This window comes from Geotrypetes seraphini, chromosome 4, assembly GCF_902459505.1.
Source record: "Geotrypetes seraphini chromosome 4, aGeoSer1.1, whole genome shotgun sequence".
Taxonomy (NCBI): domain Eukaryota; kingdom Metazoa; phylum Chordata; class Amphibia; order Gymnophiona; family Dermophiidae; genus Geotrypetes; species Geotrypetes seraphini.
The window spans coordinates 149489608-149517208 of record NC_047087.1 but is presented as its reverse complement, the minus strand read 5'-3'; the positions used below and the strand labels follow the sequence as shown (position 1 = coordinate 149517208).

At 43.5% G+C, this 27601-nt stretch overlaps 1 protein-coding gene across 2 annotated transcripts in view; it reads left to right on the top strand.

The window, feature by feature from the left end:
• The window catches only part of GNAO1 (G protein subunit alpha o1), a 1237229-nt gene extending 1211733 nt beyond the window's left edge, over positions 1–25496 (top strand). Inside the window, exons 7-8 of one of the 2 annotated variants that reach the window (XM_033943713.1) lie at positions 465–618; positions 23875–25496. In XM_033943713.1, the coding sequence (XP_033799604.1) occupies positions 465–618; positions 23875–24062 (342 nt within the window). In that variant the 3' untranslated portion in view covers positions 24063–25496. Of the gene's footprint in view, positions 1–464; positions 619–23874 lie in introns of those variants that run through there. The other variant, XM_033943712.1, reaches the window with a different exon arrangement.
• Positions 25497–27601: the final 2105 nt, after the last annotated feature.

Genomic DNA, 27601 nt, shown 5'->3' with positions numbered 1-27601 from the left:
TTATTCCAAGAATTTCATTTAATAATTTTCTTCTTTTTCTTTATTGGAATTTACTCTGTTTTACTAGAATGAGTGTTATAACTTGTAAAGATTGAATAAATTATAAAAATAATTTTTTTTTTAAGCGAAAAGCTACAGAAATACAGATTTTTAATATATTAAGTGAACTTATAGATAAATAAATATACCTCCGGTGTGTTTGACCATTTTATTGTCACATACTGTAGCATAGGGGGAGGGGAAGACATCTTGACTAGTCAGCAATACTTTATGAGTCTTGGTTATAACCATGTATCATGGATAAATTGGAAGGGTCTTTTTCTGTCATAATTTACTGTAACAATGTCATGCTTGAATTCTTTTCTGCTAATTCCCATGGATGAAAGGGTTTTCTAGTAACATTTCCTCCCTCCTAAATTTAATTTCCTGTTTTCTCTCCTTCACTGATGCACTCCCTGCTACAGAACCGCATGCATGAGTCTCTTATGCTCTTCGACTCCATCTGTAACAACAAATTCTTCATTGACACTTCCATCATTCTCTTCCTCAACAAGAAAGATCTGTTTGCAGAGAAGATCAAGAAATCACCTCTGACCATCTGTTTCCCTGAATACACAGGTATGTTCCATGAGTGGATGGGCTCAGTGTAAATGGTTTAGGAATGCAGAGTGGAAAAGCTCAATAGAATCCCAGTGGGGATAATGATTTAAGCAATGTAGATGAGAGATTACTATTGCTTTTTCCAGACATAAATTACCGTATTTTTCACTCCATATGATGCGCCTGACCATAAGACGCACCCTAGATTTAGAGGAGGAAAACAAGAAAAAAACATTCTGAAACCAAACTCTGCACCCAACCCCACACTCCTTGCCAGGCTCTGCAACCTGTCCCCCTCCCTGCCAGGCTCTGCACCCAACCCCACACTCCTTACCAGGCTTTGCACCCTGTCCTCCTGCCCTGCCAGGCTCTGCACCCTATCCCCCCAAGTACCTTTTTAAATCCCCCCCTTACCTTTTAAAAACACCATTACCTTTTTTTTTCAATTCCTTATTTAGAAAAAGAAACACTACAGATATTCATCAGGACATCAAGCATAAAATACAATACAACATTAAAAAACACATATGATGAATAACAAAAGTATGCATTACCCTTCAGAAGAACCCCCTCCCCATCCCCCCCAACAGCAGGTTAGACCCCGTACCTTTTGTTTCTCCAATTTTGGTCTTCCTCTTTCTATTTGGGGGTCCCTTAAGGCCTGCCTGTGTTTTGAGGGTGAAGAGGTCATCAGTGCTGGGGGAGGTGAGAGGCCCCACCTTACTTTCTGCTCTGGTTGCTTCCCGTCCGTGGCAGGATGGAAAAGGAGCACATAAGTGGACCTTCTAGCATGTTGCTCTCATCAGGCCTAGCCCAGGGTGGGGGCAGAATGTGCAGGAGCAGCTGGCTGGTTGGTCCAACATGCCTTGAGGATGAGCGGGTGGGCCTTGCAGGCCTTTGCCTGCAGTTCTTTGCTCTGTTCCTATGAGAATACGGTCTAGGTGGGAACTCAAGCAAAGCAGCTTCTCTCTGCTGTTTTCCAGAACTGGATGCCTGATGCCTGCCGCCACTCACTAATTAGCCACAGCGGAAGCCAGTCCCCGCACGCAATCTCTCCTGGAATTAGGAAAGGATGGTGCAAGTGTCACTCAAAAAGCTGGTCACCTCCCACCTCCAACTGGCCGCTACTTCCACGCTGGGCCCCTGTCATCACCTACAGCTCACCACTGAGCGCTGGAGGCATAAAATAAATTTGCAAGGAGCAGTGAGTAGCAGCTTCACCCACCAATTTCTTGGCAGCCCCCGGATTTTCAAAGAGGCAGGGGGTGTTTTTAAAAGGTAGGACAGGGCGAGGGAGTGTTTTAAAAGGTACTGGGGGGGGTAAAAATTTGTATCTTCGCTGCATAAAACGCACTGACATTTCCTACCCACTGACCTGCAGAGGGGAGAAGCCCGTCAGCGACTCCAGCAGCAGGCGCTCCGAATCAACCTCGCAGCCCCATTCCGTCCTCATCCCCAATGGGCATGAGAGCCTGCTCCGCCCATCTCAGGCCTGCTGGGATCAGATTTGAATTCGACAGAGCTGGGTAAAATGCCCACACCAGCCCTGATGTCAGCAGTTGCGGGACTGGCTCAGCCTCAGAGCCTGACCCACAGAGGGAGAGAGAGAAACATGCCAGCGACGTCGTGACCTGACCTTCAGAGCCAGGAAACTCGCCAGCCCTGACCTGCAGAGGGGAGAAGCCCATCAGCGACTCCAGCAGCAGGCGCTCCCACTCAGCCTCGGAGCCTCGTTCCGTCCCCACTGGGTGTGAGAGCCTGCTCCACCCATCCCAGGCCAGCCGGGAACAGTTTAAATTCCAGGGGAGCGAATGGCGCTTGGCCGTTCGGCATGACGGCTAAAGCGCAAGGCAAAGGCATCTGCGCCTTAGCACGCACTTTTGCGAAGCGTCTGAGCGGAGCAAAAGAAGCCTCCCTCCACTGGTCAAACTGATAAGTATTTGCATGATTGGTCAACCTAATTATTTGCATGTGTAGATAACCTAAGTCTGTATTATCTCATAAGTATTTGCATGTCTGGTTAATCTAGTAAGTACTTGTACGACTAGCCAATTTACCTCGATTCCAAATTTTTTTTTTATACTCGCATAACTGAATTATCTGATAAGTATTTGCTTGCCTGACCTGCCTGCTACATCTCCCTTCGTTCAGTAGGTTTTAGTTTCTCTTCCTTTAAACTTTTCTTCTAATCTCAGCGCCAACATGACCAACTCTACACAAAAGTTCATAGCTTTTCTCCTTCTCTACTTGCTAGGCACGAGAGGTTTGGTTTCAAAAGCCTTAGCCTTCAAACCAATCCCAACTTACTTTACATGGGATAGAATCTCTGGGCCTGAAAAATCACTTCGCCCCCATCATATCCTTCATGACTGCACGGAAACAGGTCCTTTCCCAGTCTCTGTGGTCAACACCACCTGCCATTCCTCTAGACCAACGCACAAAAGAAAATGATTCCTTAAAAATCTTACAATGTACTGAGCCCTCATCTCCTTCGGAACAATCCATTATTTCTGGAGCGCATCTGAACATTCGCTTGGCTAGGAACAAAGCCCAATTAGTCAAAGACTGGCTGGAAGAAACCCACCTAGATATTTTACTTCTAACCGAAACATGGCTAATTTCCTATCAGGATGCTATCATAGGTGAAATACTACCATCAGACTACAAAATTATTCCTCTATCAAGAAACTTAAAAAGAGGAGGTGGCCTAGCTATAATTCTCCGAGATCATTTTGAGTTTCAAGTTCTAGATTCTAAACTAACCAACGATCTGGAAATTCTCACTTGCAAAATATCCAAAATGGACTGTAAAGATAATTTGATCGTTACAATATTTTATATGCCCCCTAACAAATGGAATCTAGCAAAAGAAGACTTCTACAAATTCCTCCTTACAAACTTGGCAGCTGGCACCCACAATCTTTTAGCCCGTGATGTTAATTTACACCTCGAGCAGGAAGAGAATTCTAACGTAGCTGATCTACTTTCCTTCCTCGCATCTCTAGGTTTTTCCAAACCCGACTAAAACCCATAGGAAAGGTCACCATCTTGATTTGATTACTTTTCTTTCCAATGTCCCAACTACCCCCAGTGTAAGTTTTATAGGTGAAACCTGGGCTAACACCCCTTGGTCGTACCACCTTCTTTGTAATTTTGAATTAAGCTGGATCAAAAAACAACCCAAAAGGAAAACAATTTGGACAAGAGGACAATTAAGCCCAGTAGAATTTTGGTCGCACTACAGCTTGATTTCCAACTCTGACTTAGACTCAAATTTCATCCTAGAATGGAAAAATTTCAGCGATCAGTTTCTAAACAATATCGCACCACTGAGACTATGCAAGAAAACACTTCGTCCATCAGACAGCTGGGGGTGTGAGAGAAAGAGAGAGAGGGTTGTGAGAGAGAGAGAAGGGCATTTGGGGGGTATGTGAGAGAGAGAGAAAGGCAGGTGAGGTATGTGAGAGAGAGAAAAGGGGCAAGTGGGGTGTATTTGTGTGTGAGAGAGAGAGAAGGGACAGGTGGGGTGCATGTGTGTGAGAGAGGGAGAAGAGCAGGTGGGGAGGTGTGAGAGAGAGAAGGGCAACAGACAGAGGGGAAGGGTTAGGAGTGCCCCGAGCCTTGGTTTAGTTCAGATATGATGCACTAGCTAAAAAGGGACACCTACAACACTTTTCCCACTGAAATTGATGGTGAGTTATGACCACTGTGTTATGAAAGAAATGCCTTGCAAAAATAATTTGTACAATAAGCCTTACGTTTTTATGCTTTGCTACCTTTTAAAGACCAAAACTTTTATGTTATGACATTTACATTTAATTTATATTAGTTCACACAAACACTCCATCATCTGCTCTTTGCCGGCACTTTCAGACAAATGGCACCCCTAGAAGCAAGCAGCATTTAAGATGCACTAATCATTAGTGCGCACTAAATTAGTTAGCGTCCCATGGTGAATTCCCCCATTATGGGTCAGTATTCAAAGTGAGTTAACTGTTTGAGAGGCTTTTATCCAGTGTGATATGCCGTCTATGCCTGCTAAGTCTGTCCCTAGAGTAAGATAAATTCCAAGGGCAGACACTTCTCATTCTGGTCCATTTAAAACCCAAACTGCCAAATTGCCCGACTTTTCTTCCTTATCCTGTAGAGGGAGCCAGGGAGCAGAGCTGCAGATTTCCCCTCCCCCACACAGTCAGAGGGTAGTTATTAGGAAATTCTCTGCACCTGAGAGTTTGGGGCGTGGTTGCAGACTTCTAAACCTAAGGACTGATCTGTTAGAAAGGCAGAGACAGAAACAGAGGGAATAGGAGCAGCTGCAGTTGGAAAACTGGCGGCGACACTCAGGGTTGAGAGTTCTGGATTGAAGCCAGCAGCCTGAATGCATGGAGCTAGAGAGAGAAGGGCATTTGGGGGGTATGTGAGAGAGAGAGAAAGGCAGGTGGGCAGAGAAAGGCAGGCTGGAGCAGAACCGACTCCCTGTCCGTCTGATGTTCCTACAAACATGGAACTGGATCCGGAGCCCAATGCTGAGCTTCAGAGCGGAGTCCAACCCATGGAAGTTTGCTGCTTTAAGGGCAAGTAGCATGAACCGTCTAAGTGGGTTACTGAAACCCTACCCACAGTGTTGAAGTTTTCTTTGATAACCCTGAAAGAGCTGAAGAAAGCTGAGGTATTGAGAAAGCTCCTATAAGGACGGGAAAAGACTTTTATTGTTGTTTTTGTTTCTTTTGAACTTGAACTGTTTCAAGCACAGGCTGTGGGGTTTGCCCCACGTTCTAAGTGGTGGGGTAGAGGGCCTAATTTCTGGCAACATTGTTACCACGTGGAGCACACTGCCTGACCAGCACGTCAGCTGCTGGGAAGACCAGTGCCGTAGTGCTGGTGCGAGCTAAAGACAACAGCATAAAAGAAGAGGACTATATTTTGGTGGGGGGGTTTTTGAGACTTTTCAAATTGGGGTTATTAATTGGTCACGGAGCCAGTACCAGCTTTGGAAGAGCTTGTGTCTTTGGCTTAGATTCACTTTAAGTCAGCATTCACCCAAAGACTGTTTGATTGTACAGTTTGAATGCTTTGGAGACTATGCTTGCTAACTACAAATCCTGACAAATTGTTTTTGGGTTTTTTTTGGACTGATTCAGCTGGAGGCAAGTGAGCCAGCTTGTCCATTTTTGATTTAAAGAATAAATCCAGTTTTTTGTTTGAAAATTACCTTCCTAGTGTGGTGGTGTTTCCTTCCATTGAACTTTTATTTTCTTTCCTTGTGCCACCCGCAGTGACACACAAGAGTTCTTTTTTGTCCTGGTGGAATCAGGACCCATTGCCCTGAGGCTGCTGGTGACACCAGTTAACTCACGCTGACTGGGCCCCAAGGGAATATTCAATGGTACTTACTTAGATAATGCCACCGAATATTCCCTCTAACTGCTAAAGACAAAACCGACTATTATGTGAACAGTCCAGGAGTAGAAGTAGCGCTTAACAGGATAAGTGTGTATATTCAGCCCTTAACCAGTTAAGTTATCTTGGCAAAACAGGACCACATAAATAGCACACTAATGTTTGGCCAATTTAACTTGACTGGTTTTACTGAATATAGTATAGGCAATTATCCACTTATCTGCTGGCTGGCTGCATAAAACCGCTATTTAATACCAGTACCTGAATATGGCTTGGGGTCATGAATATCCAGGCAGCAGGGGTCAATGTTTAAAAAAATGCTGACCATCACTAGCTGAATATTAGCCTCTTAATAAAATTAAGCTTTTATGGCCATGTTGCTATTATGTAACTGCAATGTACAGTGTGGGGCTCATAATCAAAAGAAAAAAACGTCCAAAAACCAGCCTAAGTCGGCACCAATGTTCCCTCTATGCTGAGCGTATGAGCGATCGCTCACTATTTTCATTGGCGTCGCTCATAATTTTTCTCGTGTCACTCACTAAAATACGCAGTGGGCACGACTGGAATCAAGCGCGGGCGGAGGTGAGAGGAAGCGGCGGTGGCGGCTCAGGCCAAGCGCCGGCGCAGCACCGCATCTTGATTGATCTGAATATGGAGAAATGAGGTCAGTGGAATGCATAAGGTCAGTAGATTTCAAAAGTAGACAGTTCTGATTTGCGGGATTGTGATGATCTCCTCGGGCGACGCCATGCCTGCGCGTCCTCCTCGGAGCCTTGTTTTTTCCATCCGCCGCTCCACACCGCCGCCTGAAATGTTTTTTGAAGCTTCAGTCTACCCTGCTCGCCTTAGTGTATTTTAAGTTGAAAGATGCAGTGGCGGCTCCTCTCAAGATCCCCAACTGCATCAGACTTCCGACGCAGGTGGGGATCGTGAGAGGAGCCGCTGCCACGTCTTTCAGCTTAAAAATACACTAAGGCAAGGCAGACCGAAGAACAGCATGAACATACCAGTAAGGCTGGGGACTCACGCATGCGCACTCCTGTGGCCACGGACCTACACCTCACAGAACACGCAGATAGGAGTGCGCATGTGCGGCTAGCGTTTTATTATATAGGATTAAGTTACTTTAAATATCAAAGAGTTCATTATTTTTAAATAATTCATGGCCATGTCTAAGTGGCGAGCTGAGGAAAGTTTATGTAACACAGGCAAGAAGAGCTGCTTGGGTTTTAAAACAGAGTGATTGACTGAATGCTATGTTGAAACAGATTTACCGCATGGCACCGCACAGCACGTGCTACTTGGGGAAATTTTTTATTACTCAGAAACTGATGGTGTTAAGTGCAAAATTTGCATGAAAGCGGAATACAATAGCGACTGGACATCAGGAAAAACGTGGACCGATTGGAAAGTTGATCATTTAAAACGGCATTTGAGCCAAAAATCGCACATTGAAGCAGTCACGAAACTGAAAAACAAAAGCAGAAGTCTGTTGAAAAACATGCTGACAGAATCGAAAGAAGATCGTGAAAACAGAAAAGAATTAGTTAATCGGCAACAAGCGACTCCTGATGAGGTAAAGATACTCATTGATAACGTTTTACTTGCTGTTAAAATAAATTCTTCAATTCTATCAGTGCAGGCAATTCATGACCATGTTGCGAAATATGTAAAGATACCAGAAAGCTGGCGAAGCAAAAACTATGCTTTTGAATTTGTTGAGTGTATAAATTCAACCATTAGGTCGGAAATATTATTGGAGATTAAAAATGCAGCTTACCATACCTTGATCGTGGACGAATCAACTGATATCTCAGTTTCCAAAATGTTAGTTCTGTACATGAAATTTAGAAATGCCAATAATTCAGTCCATAAAACTGTATTCGCTGGAATTGTTAAATTAACAGCTTGTGATAGCTTATCAATCCTTAGAGCCATTCAGAAATTTTATGCAGACAACGAATTAGATTTGAACAAGATGGTTATGTTTACCTCTGATGGAGCCTCAGTTATGCTAGGCAAGCAGAGAGGGGTAGCAGCATTTCTTCGCCAGTTAATTCCACATTTGTCTGAACAACACTGTGTGGCACACAGAGAGGATTTGGGAATAGATGATGCATGGAAAGATATACCATTGATGAAGGAGATAGAAACTCTGCTGAGAACTGTTTACACAATTTTCTGCAGATCATCTGTCAAGAAGGATAAATTTGAGGCCTTGGCCAAAGCTGCTGAAGCAGAAGTGATTGCATTCAGACCATTCAACAAAGTTCAGTGGTTATCCAGGCATTTTGCTGTCAATGCTTTGTTTTGAACTATGATATTTTAGTGGAATACTATAAAAAACAAGTTGATGAGAACAATGACCCGGTCCATAAATACTGCTTAGAGAAACTACAGAATCCAGAACACCATGTTGCAATTATAATATTGAATGATGTATTATCAAAATTAAGCGACTTGTGTAAACTTTTTCAAAGAAGTTTGCTGTCTACTGTGGAAGCCTTTCAGTTTGCAAAGGCAAAAATAAAGAAACTCAGATCACAGTATCTTGGAGAGAAACCTCACTACACCGAAAATGCCAGCCATTTGCTTTCGTCATTTCAGCACCCAGTGAACACAAAGTCAATAATTAAGTTCATTCAGCAGACATGTGAACATTTGGATAATAGATTTCCAGATGAGGAATTACAAGATTGGGCAGTATTTGACAAAGAATGTTTTTCAACAGCTGTGAACTTAGAGGATTATACATTTGGTCTTGAGCAGATGAAGAGGATTGGAAACCGATACCATGTTCTTCTGGAAAAAGACGAAGCATTCCAGAAAGAACTTTGTAAGCAATTTCCAGAATTTAAATTGATTGTTAATGAGAAATTGCAAACTGGAGCAGTTAAGACATTTGCAGATCTAGTTGCATTCACAAAACAGCAGGATCAACTTCAAGACTTATTTTTGCTTCTGGATATTTGCGGTACATTCCAGGCTTCAAGTGCTGACTGTGAAAGAGGATTCAGTTTGATGAACAACATAAAAAAACAGAAATAGAGCGAAAGTTTTGGCTCTTCGTCTGGGAAAGGTTTTACCCTCTCTGGTACATTTGGATCAATCTGGTTTTGTTCAAAAGAGACAGGTTTGTGATAATATTAGACGAACGTTGCATCTTTTGTGGGCAGCACAACGGACTTCGGCTAAAGTTGCCTTTTTGGCGATTGATGCGGAAAAGGCTTTCGATCAAGTGGCGTGGGAATTTTTATGGCAGGTGATGCATCGGATGGGGCTGGGCTCTTTCTTTTTGGCTTGGGTGCAAGCCTTTTATAGGGCTCCTAAGGCTACTGTGCGTATTAATGGGATTTATAGTGATTTCTTTGCCATAGGGAGAGGCACTCGACAGGGCTGTCCTTTATCTCCCTTGTTATTTGCTCTTTCTATGGAACCCTTAGCCATTCGCATACGGGAGCATGGGGATTTATTGGGGGTGAAAGTGGGAGATCTTGAACATCGTTTAGCACTGTTTGCCGACGATGTGTTGTTGTATGTTCGGGACCCGGAGGCTTCATTGCCGATTCTTGTTGCCCTTTTCTTGGAGTATGGGAGGGTTTCGGGATTTACGGTGAATATGGATAAATCTGAACTGTTGAGTGTTACCTTGGGTGAAGAAGACCAACGTCGTTTGGCTGCTCGGTTTCCTTTCCGCTGGGCGCCGGGGGTTATTCGTTATTTGGGGATTCGGTTGCCTGCTGACTTATCCCAATTGTTTACTGTTAATTATGCGCGGCTTATACAACAGATTAGGACCGATATTCAACGCTAGAATGGGTTTTGGTTGTCATGGTGGGGTCGTATAGCAGTTCTTAAAATGAATGTTTTGCCCCGCTTGCTTTTTCTTTTCCAAACCTTGCCGATTTCGGTCCCTACTCTAGTTTTGAAACAGTTGCATACTCTGTTTTTTCGCTTTATTTGGCAGGGGAGGCCTCCTCGTATCTCTAGGGCAGCGCTGTGGGCGGCCAGGACTAATGGGGGGCGGGCGGTACCGAATTTATTTTGGTATTTTCGAGCAGCTCAATTGCGACTTTTATTGGATTGGGAGATTGCAGATTATAAATTGGCGGTCCGTCTGGAACAACACTTTGTGGGGCGCCCCTGTTTGAAACATTTACTTTGGTCATCTTCCATTGGTACTAGGAGGTTCGAGGTTCCGGGAAACCCATTTCTGGAACACCTTTTGAAAGTGTGGTGTGATACCCGTCGCCGTTGGGGGGGGGGGGTTGGTTCCGTCGATGTTGGGGGCGGTACGGGAGGAACCCCTGTTCCCTGTTGGAAGGGAGAGTTCTGCATTTGTGAGGTGGGCACATTTAGGGATGCATACTTTTCGGGATGTGCTTCAAAAAGGGGTCCTGATGTCTTTTGAGACCTTCCGGCTTAGTGCTGCCTTGCCCAGAGGAGACTTTCTAGCCTATTCTCAAATACGTCATTTTCTTCATTCTCGGGAGTGGGATCGGGGATCCTTTCAGTCTACTGATCCCTTTGCTCACATGTGGTTCACTCTTAAGAGCCTTCCTAAGCCTATCTCTGTTCTTTACCAATATATTCGAGGCTCCTATTCCTTTCCGTCTCTTTATCAGCGAGCTTGGGAGGTGGATTTCAATTGTACATTTTCTGTTCAGGAGTGGGCCCTGATCACCACTGAGGTAGGCAAGGCCACCTCGTGTGCTCTCATTAAGGAAAATGCTTACAAAGTGGTTATGAGGTGGTATTATACGCCGGAACGTCTTCACCGTATGTATCCCGGGGTTTCCGCTTTGTGTTGGAGATGTGGGTTGGCCATGGGGACCTTTTTGCATATCTGGTGGGCCTGTCCAATCCTACAGCCTTTCTGGAGGCAGGTGGTGGGGTGTTTATCACAATTGTTACAATTATTGTTACCTTTTTCTCCGCAGGGGTGCTTGCTAGGCCTTTACAATGTATGTTTATATTCATGGCAAACTAAGATCAGACGTTGGGGCCTGGCAGCGGCTAAATGCTTGATAGCTGCTCGTTGGAAACAGGGGCAAGCGCCCACCCAATTGGAATGGACTGTTAAACTTCAGTTTATTTGTAATATGGAACTGTCTATAGCAAAGCGTCATGGTTATTATTATACTTATACCCGGACTTGGACACGAATCCTTGACAAAATTACATCTTTGTCTTGAGCTTCTTTCTGTGGGGGGGGGGGGGTTGAGGACTGAGGGGGCTCTCCTGAAGAAACAACTGGGGGCCCTCTTTGCTGGTGGTAAAGTTTGGGGGTGGGGGGGGAGGGAATTGTGGAGTTTTGGTTGTTGCTGGGTATCAGGGGCTTGACTGTATTGGTGGGGGTACTTCTGTGCTTTGTACATTGATTGCAGTGCTCTCTGATTGATGGCTGTATGTTCTGTTGTCTATGATATTCATGGTATGGTTTGTATATTTACAAAACTTTTCAATAAACATTTATTGATTAAAAAAAAAAAAAAAACAGAAATAGACTAGATGTTGAGCATCTGGACAATTTAATGAGAATAAAGCTCTTTTTAAATTCTGGACAAACTGTAAATGCTGAAAAGGTCTACAATGTTTGGAAAACTGAAAAGAATCGAAGAGAATATTTGTGAAGATTGAAGAACTGATGATATTACGTAATTAAAAAAACTTTTAAGTAAATTGTTATTCTTCTAAGTTTTTAGTATTTAACCCTCCCAAAATCTCACGGGCACTCGTCCTCCGCGCCTGCTCATAAATTTGTGGAGTATGTAACTTGTCGCTCATGCATATTTGTTTTTGCACACACCTCATCAATCCTTAGAGGGACCATTGGTCGGCACTTGGACGAACATTGTCAAAATACGTCCAAGTGCTGATAATAAAAACATGTTTTGGACGTATTTCTAAACGACCTAGGCCTTCTCCAACATCTTTTCGCACATCAAGCAGCATCATGGGGTAAAGACTTTGAACAATTGCTCGTGCCTACTACCTGTTCCTGAAATACTTAGGAAACCAACCTGTACAATCTTAGTCCTCAACAAACGATCCCTAGAACTATCAATCACTAAGTCTGTATTTTGTTTATTCCATTCAATCTGTAACATTTCTAATCATTGTAAACTGCATAGAACTTCACGGTCCTGCGGTATATAAATTGTTATTATTATTATTATTCATAGTGCCGCTGAACAACCAAAGCTAAACAGGGCGTTTCAGGAGGAGTGTCGAGGGCGGAAGTTGGGCGGGACGTGGGCCGGCTTAGACTTAGTCGTGCAGCATGTATAACCATAGGTTATATAGCCCAGGATCAATGTAACTTGGACATTGTGACTTAGACCATTTAAAACGGTCTAAGTCACAAAAACCCACCTAAAGTCACCAGATGAGCACTGAAAACACATAAAACAGACCCCCACACACTACCCCAGTGATCACCGACCCCCCCCCCCCCAACCTCATAAAAATTGTAATCACATCTTTAAAATTCAGCCTCCAGACCATCATAACCTGGCAGCCTGGCATAGGAAAGCCATAGGAAGTCCAGCACAGAGGCGGCTTAAGCCATCTTGGGGATGGGTTAGGGACCCATGGAGAGGAGGACCCATGCCCATAAACCCCTGTAATCACTGCATTGATAATGAAACATGTGCACTCCCCTATACACCCCCAAAACCCTTTTCTATTGGCATATAAGTGGCTCCTATAGCCATAACTGCTATTAGGGTGGTAGATAATTGGGTCTAGGGCAGTGATGGCTAACCTTTTTGAGCCCGAGTGCCCAAACTGCCGCACAAAACCAAAGAATTTCCTCAAAGTGCCAGCACGTCAATTAAACCTTAATAACAAGATTTTAGTATCTAAAAACTCTTTATAAAGTTGCCTGAACTATGTAACATCATTTTTAAAGGTTGGAATCTTTGTATTGTCAGAGAATCAATTTGATTCACAATCCTTTGGTTTTCATTTCAATTTATTGGTAATTTATAATGTTTTAATGATTTCATTCAATTTAATGAATTTAGGAAGAATTTGATTCAGTTACACAATATATTTTAAATGTATTATTCACATAACATGTCAAATGTATCCTAAGTAAAAAAAAAAGATAAACTTCTTAAAACTGTTAACTGTGTCAAGACTCGGTGTGTATTCCCAAAGAGTCTATACATGTTTTTTTGTAAAATTTACAATCAAATTAGAAAACAGTTAAATCATTACATTTCTAATAATATGATGTAAAGAAAACAAAAGAGCTTTCAATTAAACCAACCATTTTTATTGGAAATTCCAGATTGGAATACAACAGGGCCATGTAAAGTCCATTTTTTAAATAACATCTTTAAATAATATTTAAATAACTTAGAAAGTATCTTAACTGCAAACTGAAAATACTGCTTCATGTAAACATATGCATTGGGCATGCTCTGAAAAAAATTAATTTGATTTTTGTTGTTGCATGCATGCTGATAACTTGTCAATCCTTGGCTCATAGTGCGTTAATTTCAGAGCAACATATGCAGCACTCATGTCATCCGTTAATCTGTTTCTAGCATCAGATTTTATATGATTCAAAGCCGAAAACAGCTGCTCACAAGCATAGGATGACCCAAACAAAGTAAGAAGAGCAATCCCAAATGTTTTCATGGACTTAAAATTGTCTGGCAGAGAATTCCACGCTTTTAGGATTTCATTTTCAGAACTGCTAGCAGTGATTTCATTTGTCACACTTTCACACTCAATACGTTCAAGAGCCGCACGCAGGTCATTGAATTTACTTTTCCAGATAGAGCTTTCTTGAAATTCCAGTAGCTCCATTTCCAAATTTTGAATATCCAACCACTGTAAGCAGGAAAGATCAAGATCTTCAAATGTGGACTTTTCTGGGGAAGTTATAAATGAAAGGGTTGTCTCCATCTTACGGAACTGAGAAAATCTTTTACTAAAATTCTCCTTTGCTTCGGCTACAATGGTGGAATATGCTTTGTGGATTTCCTGGTGTTTTTTATGACTGTCCACAAATGTTGTAGAATTATCCAAATGTATTTTTAGGTTGGGAAAATATTTTAGCTGTCCACTCTCAAGGTCTTTTTCAAAAACATGCAATTTTCTCTCAAAAGCTTTGATGTCACTAAACATGCTTTCTGCTGTTTTGCCCATGCCTTGTAATTTTTTGTTTAGTACATTAAAGTGGTTAGTAAAATCTGTAAAGAACATGAGGTTGTGTGGTTTTGCAGCATTTACAGACTTGGAGCAATGGTATGATTGTTTCACTTTTGACTATTTTCCATTTAAAGACTACTTGCTACCCAAAGACTTCTAAGACTCCTGATGCAGGCCGGATGGCCGAAACGTGATCATGTCGAGTCATTGAGTTGCTTTGGATGTACGATTTTGTTTTGGATTAATAAAGACCATTGGATTTATCAGATGAGTTGAAAGACACTGTTTTTGTGCACCATCTTGATTGGACATTTCCACTTTGCCCTTGCTTCTACAGCAGGGGTGCCCACACTTTTTGGGCTTGCGAGCTACTTTTAAAATGACCAAGTCAAAATAATCTACCAACAATAAAATTAAAAAAAAAAACCACAAAGCACACTGTATGCAGAGAAAATGTTAATTATCATTTATATTCCGTGGGTTTTCAAAGAGGTCAAGTCAGACGATTCTATGCAATGTCACTTCAGGAACAACTATACAAAAACAGACAAATATACCCCCTCCCTTTTTACTAAATCGCAATAACAGTTTTTAGAGCAGGGAGATGCACTGAATGCCCTGTGCTGCTCTCGATGCTCATAGGCTCCCTGCACTAAAAACCGCTATTGCAGATATAAATTCTCTAAACAGACACATTTTGATCACTAAACTGAAAATAAAATCATTTTTCCTATCTTTTTGTCTGGTGATTTCATGAGTCTCTGTTTGCACTTCCTTCTTCTAACTATAAATCCAATATTTTTTTATTTCTGCCCCTCCCCTTTTCTTTTTGTCTCTTTCTTTCTCTCTCCCCCCGCCCCCCCAAGCCATCGCGCCAATTTCTGCACTTCCCCGATTCTTTCCCAACCCCCCCAAGCCACCATGCCGATTTCTCCCTGCTTCCATCAGCCAGGCCAGGAATGTACAAGCGCCGGACTCACAAGACTTCACCTCTGATGTCAATTCTAACGACGGAGAGGAAGTTCCAAGCCAGCCAGGCAGCGATTGGCTGGCCCAGAACTTCCTCTCTGACGTCAGAATTGACGTCGGAAGTGAAGTCTTGTGAGTCCGGTGCTTCTACGCGCTTGGCCTGGCTCAGGGAGGCAGGAAGAAAAAGATTGCCAAGGCAACGCGATCGACTCACATTGCCTTTGCGATCTACTGGTCGATCGCACTCGACCATTTGGGCACCCCTGCTGTTATGGTATCCTGTCCTGACCTGAGGAAAGAGGTTTAGTCCCCAAAAAACTGCCTTATTTCTATTTCCTATTTATAAACTTTAATCAACAGATACAATACTACTTGATTCTACGTAAAGCAACAAAACAATTTTTTCTACCTTTTGTCGTTTTTGCTTTAATCATCTTGTCTTCACTCTTCTTTCTAGCCAGCATCTGTCCGCTCTGTCTTCCATACAGCATCAGCCCCTTCCATCCACTGTCTGCCCTCTCCCCGTTCCATATGGCATCTTCCCTCTTTTTATGCTCCTTCAATAAACTGTCTATCCTGTGCCCCTTCTCTTCTCCTTTGTACATGATTGATTTCAGCTCTGCCACCTCTCCATTTTTCTCTCTCTGTCACCATTCCGTCCCCTGTGCTCTGGCATCTCTCTCTTCTCCTTTCTTTCCTTCGCACCCCATAGTCTGGTATCTTCCCTTCCCTGATTCTCTAGCATCTCACTCCTTTCCTTTTCTTCCATCTCTCCCTCCCCCTCCATGCTCTGTCTTCTCCTCCTTCCTTTCCCCCTTCCTTTTCCCTTGGTCTGGCATACTTTCCTCCTTCCCTCCATGCCCAGGCATCTCTTCCTCCCTCCCTTCCCTCCAATCCCTGACATCTCATTCCATTCCCTCCCTCATCTTCTTTCTCCCTCCAGTTGGGTGCAGCAAGTCTCTCCCCCTCTGCTCCCTTTCCTCCTTCTGTCACCCATGACCTGGCGTCATGAACTTCTTCAGGCAGCAGCATTCACAATTTGCTGCTGTTGCCAGCTTCGGGCCTTCTTCTCTGTCGGGTCCTGCCTTCATGGAAACAAAAGTAGGCAGGACCCGGCGGAGAGGAAGGCCTGAAGCTGGCAACAGCAGTGAATTGTAAATGCTGATGCTAGCCGAAGAAGTTCATGATGCCAGGTCGAACACCCGGGGCAGACTGCTACTCTCCCCCCCACGACCCTCCTAACTCTCCCTCCCTTCCATCACGAGACTCTAAACAGCATTGCTCTATTCTAAGCAGGCTGCTTCAGGACTTTCTCCTGCCGTGATTCCCTCTGGCACGTCACTGATGAGGGAAGGAGGGAGAGATAGGAGGGTCGGATCGGGTTGGGGTTCGCCCGGGATGATGATGAGGCTGCTGCTGCTGCCAGCGAATCCAAAGCACAGCACTGGCAGGCCCCCCTGACTATATCGGGCCCTAGGCCTGTGCCTACAGGGCCTATCCTTTAATCTGGCCCTGCTCCCCCCCCCATATGCCCTAACATCTCTCTCTTCCACTCCATGGTATGGTATCTCCTTTCCCTCTGTCCCATGGTCTTTGCATCTCTTTCCTCCTTTTCCTGATCTTCCTTCTCCCTCCTTCCCTCTCTCCCCCCAATTGGGTACAGCAGTATTTCTCTTCCCCCTCCCCCAATTGGGTACAGCAGAAGCATCATTTCTCTTCCCTCTCCCCCTAATTGGGTGCAGCAGCATTACTCCTCCCATTCCCCCCCGTCTCACACACCCGGCAGATTCGCTACAGACAAAGGCAAGTTGCAAGTTTCCCTTGGTCGCTGACCTATCTCCCAAAGGGCAGCGACAGAGGGAAGTTTACAACTTGCTGCTCTTGCTTACTTCGGGCCTTTCTCGTTGCCGGGTCCTGCCTTCACGGAAACAGAAAGTAGGCAGGACCCGGCAGCGAGAAAGGCCCGAAGTAAGCAAGAGCAAGTAAGCTTCCCTCCGTGGCTGGCCTATCTCCCGCATGCTCCGGGGCTCTAATGGTCTGTGCCTGCTTCTCTTCTCTAACCCCCCCCCCCACACACACACACACACACACGTAATTTCCGGTTTCGGAGGGAAGCCGGGTTCGAGTCGCTTGCTGGGGGTTTTTTTTGTTTAAAGTCCGGCGGCTCTTCAGGCTGCGCATTAAGCAGTGGCGGCAGCAGGATTCGGCAGATGACAGCCCGGCTGAAAAGCGCTGTGCCTGGCTGAAAAGCGCTGGGGAGAACACTGGGGAGCCCGGGCCCCCTGTCAGCTTCGGGCCCTGCCGGTCGGGTTAGCGCCACAAAAGTAAGGGGACCTGGCCGGCTGTGCTGCACACGGGGCGGGGCGCACCGCCCCCCTCCCTTGGTAGCCGCGAGGCTACTCCTCCTTACTTATCCTGCCTGCAGTACAGAGCCGAACGGAAGTCTTCCCGACGTCAGCCCTCCCTCCCATGTCAGCGCTGACATGGAAGACTTCCGGTTAGGCTCTGTGCTGCAAGCAGAGCAGGTAGGGCGCGACTTAGTACATCCAGCCCCGTTCCTGTGCAGCTCTCTATTGCGGACCTTCCCGCGTGCCAGCTGCAAGGCCTTCGCGTGCCACAGCTGGCACGCGTGCCATAGGTTCGCCATCGCTGGTCTAGGGGATTCTGGATGTGGTTTGGGGGACTCACCATGACCTATAAGGGAGCTGTAGTGAGAAGACATGGCACCCTTTTTGTGAAGTTCACAGCAGTGCCATGTAAGGTACCCCACTATTTAGGTGCCATGTCTAGGTGTTCAGTCCATCATTTTGCAGACCCCTCCCATGTCCAACAGGGCTTGTTCTAGGCGTTTTTGACGTGGACGAAAAGTTGGACGAAAATGTGGTATAAAGATGGATGATTTAGCGACTTGGACAATCAGATTGGCAGGACGTATAGTTAGATGATTTTTGAAACAAAAAAATTTTGGGACGTATTTTTTGAAAATGTGTCCTAGGCTTTTTTTTACTTTGGATGACTTGTGACTTAGATGCAAACGGACTTAGATGTTCCTTTCGATTATGCCCCTCCGTGTGTTCAGTTTATTTACATTTTTTATATACCACTTCTATTTGAAGCGGTGTACGTTCAAGTATTCTTAAGTATTTCTTCTGTCCTGGTGGACACACAATCTAATTACTACGACTACTACTATTAATTATTTCTATAACGCTACCAGACATAAGTAGTCACAAAGAAGAAAACAGTCCCTGCTTGAAATCTAAACAACCAAGACAAACAGGATGTCATGGATACAGTTAAGGGGAACGGTTAATCATGGTTTTTAATCATAATTATGGTACCTGGGTGCAACAGAGTATTAAATAACTTGACCAGGGTCACAAGGAGCAGCGTGGGGATTAAATCTACCACCTCAGGGTGCTGAGGCAGAAGTTCTAACCACTTCTCCAATCCAGGTTAATCCCCAGCAATTTTCAAAGGCAGTGTACTGTACATGTGCTGTATCCTCTGCAAAAAGACATGACCCAATGTGCCAGCTAATTTAAAGAATTAGTAGAACAATCGGTTCTGTTTCAGTGTTATAATCCAAGTTGTATAAGTTTTTCTGTGTTGAGGCCAGACATGTGCTTTATTGTCATAAGTCTCCGGATCAGACCTTCGGTCCATCAAGTCCGGCGATCCGCAAACGCGGTGGCCCAGCCAGGTGTACGTCTGGCATATTTTTAGTCACCCATATCCCTCTATGCCATATCCCTCTGTGCATCCAGTTTGGTTTTAAATCCTAGAACAGTCGATTCCGCAATAACCTCCTCAGGGTGGGCATTCCAGGTATCCACCACTCGTTGCGTGAAGCAGAACTTCCTGATATCTGTCCTGGACTTGTCCCCCCTTAGCTTCCAATGTCCCCTTGTCCATGTCACATTGGACATTGTAAATAATTTTTTCTTCTGCTCTATTATGTCGACTCCTTTCAGTATTTTGAAAGTCTCGATCATATCCCCTCGCAGTCTCCTTTTCTCAAGGGAGAACAATCCCAGTCTCTTAAGTCATTCCTCGTATTCCAAGTTCTCCATACCTTTTATTAGCTTTGTGGCTCATCTCTGCACCCTCTCCAGCAGTTTTATATCCTTCTTTAGGTTGGGAGACCAGTGTTGGACACAGTATTCCAAGTGTGGTCTGACCATTGCTCTATAAAGCGGCATTATAACTTTCTCCGAACTACTCGTGATTCCTTTCTTTATCATGCCTAACATTCTATTCGCTTTCTTTGCCGCTGCTGCGCATTGTGCTGACGGTTTCAGAGTCCTATCTTATCAATACACCCAGGTCCTTTTCTTGTTCACTCTTACCCAGAGTTGCACCTGACATTGTATGCTCGTGTTCCTTGTTCTTTCTGCCTAAATGCATTACCTTGCACTTTTCCCATTAAACTTCTTCTGCCATTTCTCTGCCCATTTCTCTAACTGACACAAGTCACTCTGGAGTTCCTCGCTATCCTTCTGCAATCTGATTGCCCGGCATAGCTTTGTGTTGTCTGCAAACTTGATGATCTCACTGGATGTTTCTTCTTCTAGGTCATTGATGAAAATATTAAATAAGATGGGCCCAAGCACCGAGCCCTGGGGCACACCGCTAGTCACCCTCTCCCAGTCCAAGAACTTCCCATTCATGCCCACTCTCTGCCTTCTGTTCTCCAGCCATTTGCCTACCCATCTTAGTATATCTCCCTCTATTCCATGGCTTTGTAGTTTCCTGAGAAGTCTTTCATGTGGAACCTTGTTGAATGCTTTCTGGAAGTCCAAGTATATTATGTCTACCAGTTCTCCACTATCAATTTGTTTGTTCACGGTCTCAAAAATTTGAAGTAAATTTGTCAAACATGATTTCCCTTTCCTGAAGCCGTGTTGACTGGCTCTCATCAGGTTGTGTGTATCCAAGTGCCAGACTATGCTATCTTTAATCAGTGATTCAACCGTCTTTCCAGGGACAGACATAAGACTCACAGATCTGTAGTTGCCTGGTTCTCCTCTTGATCTTTTCTTGAAAATAGGCGTGACGTTCGCTATCTTCCAGTCGTTCGGTATCTGTCCAGTTCTAATTAACAGGTTGGCAAGTTTTTGCAATAGTTTTCCAATTTCATCCTTCAGTTCTTTTAAGACTCTCGGGTGAATTCCATCTAGTCCAGAGGATTTGTCACTTTTAAGTTTGTCGATCTGGTAGTATATCTGGTCCAAGTCCACTTCTACTGTGGTGAGGCTGTCCTCTATTACTCCTTTGAACACTTTCACTGCTTCTGGTATTGTTGCAGTGTCCTCCTTCGTAAAGACAGCCGCAAAGAAGGAATTTAGTATGTCTGCAATTTGTTTGTCTTCCTTTTCTTGTCTTCCTTTTCTTCCCTGGTCATCCAGCTGTCCCACCGCCTCTTTTGCAGGTTTTTTCCTTTTTATGTATCTAAAGATTTTGGCCTCTTGTGCTATTTTCTCCTCATAGTCCTTTTTGGCATCCCTCACCACCTTGTGGCACTTCTTCTGATCATCTTTGTGTTTGTTCCAAGCTTCGGTCGTTTTCGTGCGTTTCCATTTTTTAAGAGAGTTCTTCTTTTCTTTTATGGCTTCCTTCACCTCTCTAGTAATCCATGCTGGTTCTCCTTTGCCTTTAGTTTTCCTTTCTTTGGAAATCCGCGGAATGTAGAGATTTTGTGCTTCCATGATAGGATTTTTTAGTAGGGACCATGCCTATTTTAGCTTTGCCCATCTTTTTCTTGAGCCATTGTTTCACCATGGCTCTTATGTTATTGTATTTTCCCTTTTTAAAGTTTAAGGTCGTGGTTAAGGTTTTGGTACGTTTCCCTTTCCCGATGTCAAGTTTAAAGTTGATAATGTGATCGCTCATCCCCAGTGGGACCGTGACTTCTACTTCTTTTGTTGGTCCCGTAATGCCATTTAGGACCAAGTCCAAGGTGGTGTTTCCTCTCGTCGGCTTTCCCACCATTTGTTCCAGGAAGCAGTCCCCTAGCGCCTCCAGGAATTCGGCCTCCCTGCCGCAGTTCGAGGTTCCCAGGTTCCAGTCTATCCCTGGGAAATTGAAGCCTCCCATGATTTTTACATTACCTGTCATACATTCTTATTTAATTTCCTCTATCATTTCTGTGTCTGTGTCTTCCGTCTGTCCTGGGGGGGTCGATAGTAAAGGCCAATTTTTGTATCTGCACCATTGTGTCTAGGAATCTTGATCTAGAGGGACTCCAGCTCCTCTTTCATTTCCATCATAGCCTCTCTAACAGATTCTACTCCTTCCTGAACATATAGGGCAATACCTTCACCTTTCTGCCCTACTCTATCTCTTCTGTATAGTTTGTATCCATGTAGTACTGTGTCCCGTTTTCATCATTCCACCATGTTTCTGTTATGCCAATGATTTCCAGTTCATCGTGTCTTGCTATTGTCTCTAATTCTCCCATTTTGTTTCTCAGACTTCTAGCATTCGTATACATACATTTGAGTTCCCTTTGTGTTACCTTCTTGGACTTTCTAAGCTTAGCAGTCTCTACTGTTTCTTTCACGGTATCCTTTTCTGCTCCTGTGCTATCTCCCTTATTTGCTTGGTGGTCGTCCCCTCCTGTGTCTGAGTAGTCTTCCATAGTCCCTTCTTCGGGGCATCCTGTCGCCCGGACCATCAACTGGTGGTCGACTGTTGGCTTTCCCCTGTCCTTTAATTTAAAGCCTTCTCGATGGCCATCTTCATGTTGCCTGCCAATACTCTTGCTCCTTCCTTGTTGAGGTGTAGTCCGTCCTTTCTGTAGTACTTGCTTTTTCCCCAGAACGCCGTCCAGTTGCGCACGAAGTCAAAGTCTTCCTCTTCGCACCATCGTCTCATCCAGGCGTTGATCGCTTGCAATTCCCCTTGTCTCTTTCCATCTGCTCTTGGTACCGGGAGGATCTCAGAGAAAGCCACCTTCACCTCCCTGATCTTCAGTTTTCTTCCGAGTAAGTGGAGCTGGCCCTTCATTTCTTCCCTGTCATATTTCCGTCAGCTCATATCGTTAGTTCCCATGTGGATAAGCACAGCAGTGTCCTCTCCCCCTGCACTGTCTATGATCCTGGAGATCCTGTTGGTCACATCCTTCACTCTTGCTCCAGGCAGGCAGGTGACGATTCTATCCTCTCTCCCTCCTGCGGTGTGGCTGTCCACATGACGTATAATGGAGTCTCCTACGATGATCCCCATCTTCTTTATTCGGGGGTTCCTTGGGGGTTGTAAGTCCACATCCAATCTTCTTCCTCCTGCGATACGCTTGAAGATGTTTTTGGCTCTTTGTGTGGGGGGACGTCTTCATACGTTCTCTCTCTTTCTCCTAGTGTGCGGTCGACCCCTATCTTAGCTTCAGTCTCTTCTGAATTTGTAGGGGTGTCTTCTCTCCTCTCGTCCAGGCCATCTTCCTGGGTTGCTCGGGTACAGTTCTCCAGCCCTGGGATCTCCACATGCTGCTGGTGAGCTTCCTCGATGAATCTTTCTAGCTCCTTGACCTCTTCATTTGCACTGAAATCCACTAGAAACTGCTCCTGTTCGCGGACTCTATTTTCAAAGGTGAGGAGTTCTTTTAGTTCCATCACTGTCTCCTCTAGTAGCCGGACTTGCCGTTTCAAGCTATCCAGCTCCATGCACCGACTGCAAATGTATGCCCAAATCCCCTAAGGGAGGTAGTTATACATATTGCAGCTGGTACAGAAGACTGGAAAGCTCATCTTCTGACTTCCTTGAGCTTCCATTTCCCGCTTCCCTTCTGAGTTGTCTGAGTGATTTGTTGTGAATCTTCTGTCTCTGTCGACTGGGTGTTTACTGACTTCCTGTCTGCTGTCTTCCTGGTTGTTGTGAGTCTGCTGGTGTGGCTGTGTTGGTACCTGGGAATGCTTGTGTCCCCTCTAGGTGTGTGGTATGTGAGAATGCGTGCCCTGCTGTGTAGCAAGCTAAAAACTAGGAATTGTAGCTTTTGTTCTAAGCCGCCCTGCTGGGAGACCAAGTTTCCAGGCTCCTTCTTAAGGCTCATTCACAAAGGCAAGCTCGCTAAGGCGAGCGCCTTTGTCGTTCGCCTTCGTTGCGCTCCGAGCAGCTGTGCGCCGATGGTTCCTCCCCTTATATGGGAAGTTTGGCTGCGGTGTGCCGCTGACGTCGGAGTGGTGGGCGGAGTTATCTCTTGCCTCTGCCCCTCTCTATGTCCTGCCCGTTGCTCTCTCCACAATCTCTCCTCCCTCCTGACTTCTCTTCTCCTGCTCCTGACTCTGCCCAGCCGCCTCCCAACTCTCTTCGGCTGCCTGAATCTACTTGCAGTTGTATGGTTGGACTGTGTTTCACCAAAAAGATTGGGTAACAAATGACCATAGCAAGGCGAAAGGGAAAGTGGAAGAGATGGAAAAGGGGAGGATGGGGTAGTTGGGAGTGTGGGAGCAGTTACAAAGATAGTATTTGTACAGGGATTCTATCCAACTCATCACTGGAAGATAGCTCTTCAGTTACCAACACCACATCCTTTAACTTTCTTGGATGTGTCCTGGACATGTGTTCACCAAGTTTGCTTTGTCATAAGACGTGTAATTTCATAGATCATAATTAAAATAATAAAAGATACTAAAAAAACTATAGAAAAACTAGGAATATGTTTTTGCAATTTATCTTGAACATTATGTGTTATATTCTGTGATAAAGTATTCTTACCTGAATTCTTTGCTTTTTGTACAGGACCCAACACCTATGAAGATGCAGCCGCATATATCCAGGCACAATTTGAAAGCAAGAACCGCTCTCCCAATAAGGAGATCTATTGTCACATGACTTGTGCCACAGATACAAATAATATCCAGGTGGTATTTGATGCCGTCACTGATATCATCATTGCCAATAATCTCCGAGGCTGTGGCTTATACTGACCATTATGTATAGCAACTTATTTGGTAATGATTATGTCAAAAGAAAAGCAAATTGGTAATAAAAAAGAAGGCTTAATGAAAAAATATATATATGATTATATATATATATATATAAATAAACTCACGCAAAAAACCTTTTTACTTTAACTCAAAGAGCTTTGAATAGAACAGATTTCCTGGGAAAGGTCTAGCCCTTCATAAAACAAATAAGGGAGAAGGTAATGTTTTGTAACTTTCTAGCCAACATTTTGAATCCTAGTACCCCCAACAAGTTTTCATGACATCATTTTCATAAAAGAAATAGAAGTACAATTATTTTTTTAATCCTTTGGGTCTTTTTCCCCTTTTGTTAATATATTTCTATGTACTGTTTAACATAATGGAGCCATCCTGATACCACTGCTGGGTGCTTGGTTTTAATATTGCAGGAAGAAAAGAACAGCTGAACCTTTAGCAACTATCTGTTCTCTTCAGCTCTTTGATAAATTTTAGGAGCTTTTTTTAAAAGGACGCACAGGACTGCACCATTTAGCTCTTCCCTTGTGTAATGTTATAGTTAAAACACAAGGATGGAGAGCTGAAGCATTTACATGGTCTGTAAGAAGCAGTGTCCTAAGTCCTCTTTACAACTCTAACACTAATGAAAGAGAGAGAAAGGAGAGGATCCATTTGCTATCTGAAACTTAACTATACCAGTGCCAACCTCACTTATGGTAAGCAGTGGTGGGGGTGGAAGGAAGATATCCTAATTATGACATGGTTTTCATTTTACTGTGAGGAATCCTTCCAATTTTATAGTACTTTGTTTTTAATGTCCATTCCAGTCCCTTCTTTCTCTCTACAGACTTGCTTCATGGACTCTCCTGTTGACGTTCTACTGGTAGCATGACCTTTCAGCCTTTGTAGGACACAGCATTCCTTAACAAGTTGATGTATAATGTTCTGATCATGGAACTGGTGGCTGTGTGTTTCTGTAGAATGCTGTAGACCTGGTTATAGCTAAAGTTTTACATTTAGAAGCTGACAAACAAAACAGAATGGATTTTTTCTCCCTCATATGCTTCACAGCTTAACAATAAAAATAAAAATAGCTTCCTTTTTATTTCTTCCAATGGTTATACAAGACATTCTACTGTTGTTGGGTCCTAATTTCTAATCTGAATTGCTCTTGATTTAAAGGAGGGGAAGATGATACTTCTTAAATTTTTTTCATTCATTTGAACATAATACCCTGCTTACTACAGGTTTTTTCAAGACTGGTGTACATAAGACCATAGCTGTTTGCTAAGACAGTTCAAGTGTATAGAATTATGTTTTCTCCTTGATTTTCTTAGTCTCATTCACTGCCCAGGTTTGTACAGAAAAGCACAGCTCTCACTGACCAGTAGCCACCTTGTATTTCCCTTTTAAGTTTTCAAGTTCCAATGATTACTGTGTATTACATACCAGACAGATTTCCTAGTTGTCTTCCCTTTTTTATTTAATTTTTAATTGGATGTTGCTTCTTTTTGTGCTGCATTATTTTCATCTTCTCCTTCCTTTTAGTGAATGGTGAATTTTTCTCTCGTGTGGGATATTTGTGCTGAAAAATAAGACATCCCCCCAAAATAATAATTCAATCAAATGTATTTACATTAAAGCCACTGTTTTCATGACCAACTTTTTGTCATGTCTACTTTGATGAGAATTCAAAAACACTCTTTTGTTGTTTCACTTACAGAAGTAAAAAAGTTTTAGATGACCAATCACACCTCTTACAAAATAAAAAAAAAAAAGAGTGCAAGAAAATCAAATATAGAAAATGAAAGATCCAGTCTTTCTAAGCCTTTCTGTTACCATCATTGAGGTTTATGTGATCTATAAGATACTGCCAGTCTCTTTCTCTTGAATAATGGAAAAATTAATGTGCAGTTCTCAATAAAAGAATGTTTTGTCAGTATGTCCTAGTATCTCACCTTTTGGTTTTGAGACTATTATTTGTTTACAAAGGGTTGAGGGTAATTTATTATTAAAGTACATGTAAAACTTTTATGGTTGCATACTTTTACTGTGGGTATCCAAGAGGCAGAGTTTGGGCAAAGTCTGTACTTAAGTATGCTAGCATTTATGTGGGTTGTTTCATACCTATGATGTCTAGAATTTTGCAGAACACACACAAAAATCCAGTAGCAAAGACGACCATTTTCAAAACAGAAAAATGTCCCATCTTTTTGTATTGAAAACGGTAATTTCTCAGATGTATTTGTGCACAGTGTGTCTTTCTTGAACCATTAAAAAAAAAAGCCAAAAGAAAATAGTACAAAACAAATCATTGGGGTGTAGGAGAGGCCAGCATTTTTAGTAGACTAGCCACACAAACATCCCAGCAAAACAGTGGGGATCCCTAAGGGGTCACATCAATGAATTTCACATAAAAATCCTAGGTACACATCTTACCATAACCCCCTTATAATGTATGGTGAGCCCTCCAAATCCCACTCAAAACCTACTAGATCCAACTGTACACCACATCAATAGCCCTTATGCCTGCAGGTGTCACCTATTAGTACAGTGGAATGTGGGAATATTTTTGAAGGCTCACATATTCCACCTTAAGTGTAGTAGTTAGAGTGGGATATGAGGCTGAGTGCCCATCTCTATAGTTCAATACACCACCCATTAGGCTACTCCAGGAACCTGCTTGCTGTTCGAATAGAACTGCCCATAACATCTGAAGCTTTCATACAGACAGGTATGTACTGTTTCATTCACATCTTTGGAGGATGGAAGGGGGTTAGTGACCACTGGGGAAGAGTGGAGGGGGTCATGCTTTAATCCTTCCAGTGGTCATCTTGTCGGTTTGGGCACCTTTTTGGCACTTATTCATTGTTAAAACAGGTCTAGCCACAAACGTCCAAATTGTGCCCTGGACATTTTCTAAAATGTTTCATTATTGCAGAAAGACATCCAAATCATAAGCCCACCCTAGACCTGCCCAAATCACACCTCCTACATGCCCCTTGAGATTCAGATGCACCGCAGATGAATAGCATAGAAATACTTCTATAAAATTGGTTTCAAAAATAGCGAATTAGAAGGATTTGGTGAGATAAACAGCTATCTCCCCGTTTATGCTACATTTTGGACTTTTTCTGTTTTGTTTTGTTTTTATGAGCCACGTAGTGAAATAGGCACATTCTTGACTTTATAGTAAGGTGTGTTAATTTTAGGGGTAGATTTTATTTTTCAAACTGTACAAACTACTAGTGACTGATTTTGGAAGGCCAATGATGAAGTTATGACTATCTTATTTTGGTCACACTGTTAGCAGAGATAAATCATTGGGAAGATTGAAGGAACTAGGTGAAGAGAGTGACCATGCAACTAGGTGCCTGGACACATTAACTACTAAGGGGATGATGCTGACCAACTTCTTTGGATTTGTACTTGACCAACTTCTTTTGGGATCTATCAAGTTACTAGGACTCAAACTTGAGCCGATGGCACCTAATAACAGTGACCAAATTATGCAGTTTTGCTTGCTGAGTCTAAAGCTATTT